Below are 7111 nucleotides of genomic sequence, written 5' to 3'. Positions count from 1 at the left end.
TCCTCCGGGCGCGCGCCGCGGGCGCGCGCTTCCGGCGCTCCCCCGCGCCCTGCGTCCTGTGGTCTCGTCCGCCCCCGCTGCCATGTTGGATTGTGCGGCCGCCGCCGCCGCCGCTGCTGCCGCCGGAGGACTGGAGGAGGAGTTGGGAGTTTAGCGCAGTCGCCCGAGTGCGAGGACAACGACTCTCCGGCCCAAGCCTCACCGAGCGCCGACTGGGCGCTTCCCGACCTCGGCGCGGCCCGCTGGCAGCTCCTCCTTCCCTGGTCCTCCGCCCCGCGCCGCCCGAGCTCCGAGATGCTGCGCCTCTGACTCCCCGCCCCTGTCACCCCGAGGGGAACGAGCGCTCGCCCACTCGCCCCGGACGCGGCCCTGGACTCCCGGCCCCGCCGGCGACGCCATGAGCTCCGGCCAGCAGCCGCCGCCTCCCCGGCGGGTCACCAACGTGGGGTCCCTGCTGCTCACCCCGCAGGAGAATGAGTCCCTCTTCGCCTTCCTCGGCAAGAAATGTGTGGTCAGTGGCCGAGCCCCCGTCGCCACCCCCGACGTCTCCCCGCGGGCCTGGGCTCGGGCCCCGGCGTGGGCGTGGGGAGGGTCCCGAGCCGGCCCCGGGCCCGCGGCGGCGCCTGCCCTGCGCCCGGGGTTCAGGCCGGCGGCCGGACGCCGCCTCCAGAGCTGCTGGAGAACAAGGGAGTGTCAGCTCCGCAGGCCTGCCCCGGGCCGCCGGCGCCCGGGCCCGCGCCCTTGCTGCTGCTCAAACTTTACTCTCATACCGCAGGGGGATTTTCTTCTTGCATGGACTGCTGAATTTCCGAACAGAAACCCCGGTTCTGGCCCTTGCTTCATCTCCTCCTGTTTGAGCAGTCCCTGGGTACCTTCCTTAACAATGCCATAGGTTTGAGGAGTAGCTAGGTCGGGATAAGGAACGGTTTGGGCTTTGAATTCCCCTTTTGGATCCCAAGAAAGGATGAAGCCAAGAAGTGCAGGTTCCTGGACACTTTTGAAATCAAAGCAGGGGCAGGAAATGCTACTGTTCTCCGTTGCAGAGAAACGGCTTAATAATATAGCTATCACGCCTAGGCCCGGTTTCTACTCTCCACTGATGTTTTCTTTCTTTCTTTCTTTTTTTTTTTTCCATTGGTGGGAGGGGATACTGCTCTCCCCGCAGCCATGCGCAGGAAAACCGCAATCTCTGGCAGTTCTCGGCCTTTGGGACCAAGAATGCTTTTTAGGTCGGTGTTGTGCGGCCAAATGCAACCCCAGATGGCGGGTTGGAGCGAGCAGTTCTGTGGGAAGGGGAATGTGTTGTTGACGGAAGCATTCATTACATTGGCTGCTGGCACTTCTGGGGGTGGGGAGGTTCTGCTCTGCTATGTAGGCCTTGTCGGGATCTTACTGAGGTGCTGGATTGAAACTGTGGTTTGTTGAAATGCTGGCTGGCTCTCTGGCTCCCTTCTTTGCTCTAACACCTGCAGAGTATTTGCCATTGGAACCCAGGGAAGTTTAAACAGAGCGGTAACATTTTATAAGTTCGCTTAACAGCGTTAGAAATGTCAAACTACACCTGCTTGTTTAAGAAATTCAGGTTAGATAGTTTCTGGAAAGTTACCAGATTAATTGTTAACTTTTCAGAGTTTACTCTTTGTATCTTGTGCCATCCAGTTGGAGACTGAATCCTTCCTTTCAATTTCAGATGTGTTCGTTCATTATTTAAGAATTTAGACAAGAATATCAAGTTTGCCGATTAGAAAAGTGAAACAAGTATGGCGCAGAATCAGGATGTGGGGGAACAACTTTAAAGATAATTAAGTGCCCCCTCCAAACATAGTTTTTAAAACAGAGTCACTGAGTCCCAAGTCACACAGCAACTTAGAAATGTAACAGAAACTAGAAAACTATGACTGCTTCACCTTTGCACTTCCTACTATATCATGTTATTTCAAAGTGTTTTTTCTCTTACTAATGACTTTTTGTGGGGGGTGTTGCTGGAGATGAAACCCAGGGGCATTTTCCCTCCGAGCTACAATCCCAGCCCTATTTTTTATTCTTCATTTTGAAACAAGTTCTCACTAAGTTGCAGAAGGCCTCACTAAGTAGCTGAGGCTGGTTGGAACCTGTGATTCCAGTCTCAGCCTCCCAAATACTGGGATTACATGCCTGGACTTACTGATTTATATCTAAAATTGGAATTAAAAGAATAACCATTTTTCACCAAAACTTTACAGTTAAAATGTTAGGTTCTTAAAGCAGCTCTAAATTTTGTATATTTTCAATTTAGGAAAATCTCTGACACTTTGATGTTAATTACTGCAAAATCGGAAAAAAAATGTCAACTTTGCTGACTTACTGCCTTTGCTATTCTGCTTCTAAAGGGAAGTAGTTGTACTAAGTTTTACATACCAGAACATTAGCTTCAGGCAGGAAGGACATTATGTTTATGCATAAGTACACTGACTAGTTATGCTTACCTATTGTGTGTACTGTTAATTTTAAAAAATGACATGTAGGAGAATATGTGAAAAAGATAACATTGCTTACTGGTTGGCATAAGTGAATTGCTCAATAGGTTGTCAGTATTCAGCTCTTGGTTTCTTTGTGTTATCTTAGTCAACTTTACCTTCCTTTTTTCAGTCATTTAAAACCTTACTGGAACAGTTCCCTGCTCTTGTGGGATGAAATTATTGTGAAGATTAACTTTAAAATTTGAAATCTCGAGTTTGATATAGGATAACATAAGTGATACTTTAATTTTTTGGAATAATCTTTTTTCTCTCTCGACTGAAGTTTTTCATAGCTAAAAGTACTTCTGAAATACATTCTTTCATTATAAATTCAGCAATCAATCTGCAGGTCAGATCAAATGTGTTAGGCAAGAAGTTCATTCAGAGCTCTATGAATTCAAGAAATGAAACAAGTTATAGTACCAGCTCTTGAGGGCTTTGTTCCCTTTTTCATTCAGCAGACCTGTATTAAGAAACCAACTATTGAGAGGTCAAATTCAGTTGATACTTGCCTTTAGGGAACATGGTATGTCTAAAAAAGGAAACAAATGTGTAAACTAATAAGTCATTAGTTTACAATGTCAGCATGGCAGACACTTGCTTTGTAGCCAGTGCATGTGGTTTCAAAATCAGGGTAACTGGACAAGTTTCTTTCCTGTCATATACTTGGTTTTCTTAGATGTAAGACAGGGATACCATCTCATGGAGTGGTTATGTGGGTTAGAAGTGAAAATGGTTTTTACAAAGGTTTAAAGGATTAAAAGAGAGGATGGTGGGAAAGGAGACCAGTAAAAGCTTCATAGAATGGGCAGTACCTGACTATTGAAGATTAATAGTTACTCCTGAGATTGAAGAGAGGTGTAAAACAGCTTGAAAAGTTATAAAATCTACTAATAGTTTCTCATGAAACAGAGAGTTTCTGCTTGTGTTTTCTTTCTTTCTTTTTTTGTTTCGTTTTGCAGTACTGGGGATGGAACCCAGGGGCATTCTGCCTATGAGCCATACCCCTACCCCTATTTTTTATTCTTTATTTTTTGAAACAGGGTCTCACTGAGTTGCAAGTAAGTAGCTGAGACTGTCCAAGAACCGTGATCCTTCTGTCTCCGCCACCCAAATGCTGGGATTACAATCATGTACCACCATGCCAGGCTTTGGGTTTTCAAATTTAGGTATACATTGGAGTCATTGTGGAAGATTATTAGAAAATACATATGGTAGTTTTAGTTCCTAGATAACATTCAGATTTATTGGGTCTGAGATGGGATTGGGCTTTTCTGTTTGTAGCAAGCTTGGCAGAAGATTCTAATGTATATTACAGTTTGAGAACTGAAGTCTGCTGATAGAGTAATCCTAGAAATTTCATATTAGAAACAGTGGCTGTTGCACTGGAAAAGTAGCATTGGAAATTATAGGGTTTGTTTCAGTCTTTTGTCTATATTTTGTGAATTAAGGTCAAATTAAGTTACAACAAATTATTTTAGTACAGCATTTCTCTTAAGGCATAAAAATTAATTTTATAGCTGGAAGGAGATACAGTTGAAGTATAGCTAGTAGGGAATCACAGATCAGATTGCTTGAGAAGGTGGAAGCAGTTTAGAAGGTAGATTGAGGATTGTGAGAGTAGAGACAAAGGAGATCAGATAAATGTTTATAGAGGACCACATTAAATCTGATGACTTGAATTAAAGCAGTTCTGGTGGAAATTCAAGGCAAAAACTTATCCCCACTTAAGTATACAGGGTGGGGGAAGGAAATTGCAATAAAGACAGGCATTATAAGCACCAGCAGAAAAAATATGCAGATATTTAGTATATAAATGTGTTATGAACTTTTACGTAAATAGTTTTGATGGTGTTTGTTATCTGGTGGTTTTTTCTTAGAACAGTTTAGAAAGTTGGTAAACAAGAAAAGTCTTGTAGTTGTTAACTTTCATGTTGTAGATTTGTTTTCTATAAAGAATATGCGCATTCTGGCCAAATGGAGTTTAATATATGTAGTACTGAATAAGAAGTGGAAAAAATAAAGCTTTCAACTTGTCTTCTGTTGCTATCTCTGATATAAATAGGTTGAGATTGATAATGTTGACTAATATCTTTCCCTGTCAAACTCAACCTGGGTTTGTTTCTTAATGATTTAATGATACTTTAAAAACGATCTTATTAATCAACTTTAACTTTTTTTTCTTTAATTTCTCAAACCAGTGTTTTACGTTAATTATTTTTTTAGTGAAATTTTTGTTTTCTCACTATAAAATTCTGGGAGGTGTTTTGGTAGTTTTCTATAATTTTTAAAACATTAGTACAGATCATTGAATACTTATTGATTGAATAATTGTAATTGCTCACTTGTTTACACTTTCAGATCTTTCCTCCAAATTGAACCCAGGGGCATTCTATATCTGAGCTCTATACCCTAAGCCCATTTTATTTTTGAAACAAGGGTATACAAGTTTTGAAGTTGGCCTGGAACCTGTGATCTTCCTGTCTTAGCCTCCTGAATACCGGGATTACAGGGCTCTGCCACTTCTCCCTGCTGAGTATTTCTTATTGTTTGACTAAGTTGTTAAAAATCTTCATTTCTAATGCAGTTGATATCTAGACGTAAGTCTTAATTTATTAGGATAACCAAGTGGTTTAATTATGCTCCTGAACTTGATAGCAGTAGCTATGTAACAGTTTTGTTTCTGCTCTACATCAGACCTTTTGGATAGCAGTTCTTAAAGGTGTAGAGGGAAAAATGAGCTTCAGTCTAATATTACTACACTGAAGTAAGGTACTACCAGCCAGAAGTTGGGGCTGGAAATGTATGTTAGTTTGGGTAGTTTGGAAGAAGAAAATGGGTAAATTCACTAGATTTGAATATTCAAAGATAGGAAGGTTCCCTTGTTTGTTATAGAGGAAAAAGGTGAACACAAGAGTGGGTGTAATACAGGGAGTAAGTACAGGAAGAGACTCAGAAGAATCAAACATGGCTGGCTTAAAAATCCTGTTTCTGGTAATTTTTAGCTCTATAATATAGGCAAATTTCTGTTCCTTTCTTTTCTTTTCTTTTTTTTTTTTTTTTTTTTTGTTGCTGTGCTAGAGATTGAATCTGGGACCTTGAGCATCCTAAGTAAGCACACTATCACTGACCTGCAGCCCTAAGGCAAATTTCTTAGCCAGTATGAGCCAAGTGTCTAGATTTGTAAAACAGCTTAGTCAGGGATATTGAAGAATAATGCAGTAGCTGTGTAAATCATGTAGAGTGCCTGAGTACTCTGGACATTTGGAGAAGCACAAGGAAGAGAGTTGTTAATGCTGAACTCAGTTAGACTTCCTGGTACAGGCAGGGAGATTTTAGAGTACACTTGAATTTTATATTATTGCTTTGATTTAGGCAAATCTATGTTAACGATTTTGTTTAAAGTGAGATAAATAAAGAGTTAAGGAACAGCTTAAATAATAAGCCTTTTGGGCAGGTCCCAGGCTTGGGTCCCTTCACCTCCAGTTCTGCCACTCTGGCCATTGATTTCTTTTTCTGTTGTGGACGTTGTTAGTGATTTTGTTAAGTACACTTTTTGAGTGGGGTGTGGTGGCGCTCCCTTGTAATCCCAGCATGTGGGAGGCTGAGACAGGAGGAGGCTGGTTTGCAGACAGCCATAGCTACTTTGTGAGGCACTCTGTAACTTAGTGAGCCCTGTTTCAAAATAAAAAATAGGGCTGGAGGGTGTAGCTCAGAGGTCGAATGCCCCTGGGTTCTATCCCCAGTACCATCTCCCAAAAAAATGCACCTTTAAAGAAAAAGTTTTTTGGGGGGGGGTACTGGGTTTTGCATCCAGGGGCACTCTACCTCCAGGCTATACCCCCAGTCCTTTTTATTTTTTGTTTTGAAATAGTCTCACTAGGTTATTCAGTCTCACTACATTGCTGAGGCTATCTTTGAACCTGTTCCTCTTGTCTCATCTCCAAGTACTGGGCCTGTGTTGCTGGGGCTGGCTAAAAGTTACCTTTAATTTAATGTAAAAATGGTACTTTGGAAATAATGTCAAATTGTCAAGTCTAAAAATAAAATGCAGTCTCTTGGAAGTAGAAAGCATGTTTGACTAGGGCATTCAAGATTGCCCACATTGGTTAGAATCTGACTTTTTAAGTGCTGACTAAAGTACTGAAGACTTGGCTTTTGCTTGTAGTGAAGCTGAGCAACTTTTACCATGAATATCAGTATTTTAGTCTTCTAAAACATGATTGTTAGGAGTTTGTTATAAAAATTGGTAAGATTTTCAAATAAAATGCAAACTTACAGTAGTTTAGTTTATCTCACTTCTATTTCATAGATTTTTTAAAAAAAATATTAAATGAAAGTATGATGATAGCTTATTCTCATTTTGAGTAAAATACACATATACACACACTTTTTTTTTTGGTACTGGGGCTGGAACCCAGGAGCATTTTATCTCTGAGGTACACCCCCAGCCCTATTTTTTTTTTTTTATTCTTTATTTTGAAACAGGGCCTCACTGAGTTGCAAAAGGCCTCACTAAATAGCTGAGGCTGCCTGCAAACCATGATCCTCCTGTCTCAGTCTCCCAAATACTGAGATTACAGGTGTACCCCACAGTGCCCAGCTCGAAAATA

At 41.9% G+C, this 7111-nt stretch overlaps 1 protein-coding gene across 1 annotated transcript in view; it reads left to right on the top strand.

Moving 5' to 3' along the window:
* Positions 1 to 397: 397 nt before the first annotated feature.
* Positions 398 to 7111, top strand: part of WASL (WASP like actin nucleation promoting factor) — a gene marked incomplete at both ends in the record, with an annotated part of 58902 nt that continues 52188 nt past the window's right edge. Inside the window, one exon of the mRNA XM_080701442.1 lies at positions 398 to 511. Within this exon, the coding sequence (XP_080557568.1) occupies positions 398 to 511 (114 nt within the window). The remainder of the gene's footprint in view (positions 512 to 7111) is intronic.

Source organism: Muscardinus avellanarius, assembly GCF_963383645.1.
Source record: "Muscardinus avellanarius genome assembly, chromosome: 9".
Lineage (NCBI taxonomy): Eukaryota > Metazoa > Chordata > Mammalia > Rodentia > Gliridae > Muscardinus > Muscardinus avellanarius.
The sequence above is the reverse complement of the archived record's forward strand: the minus strand, read 5'-3'. Positions and strand labels throughout refer to the sequence as shown.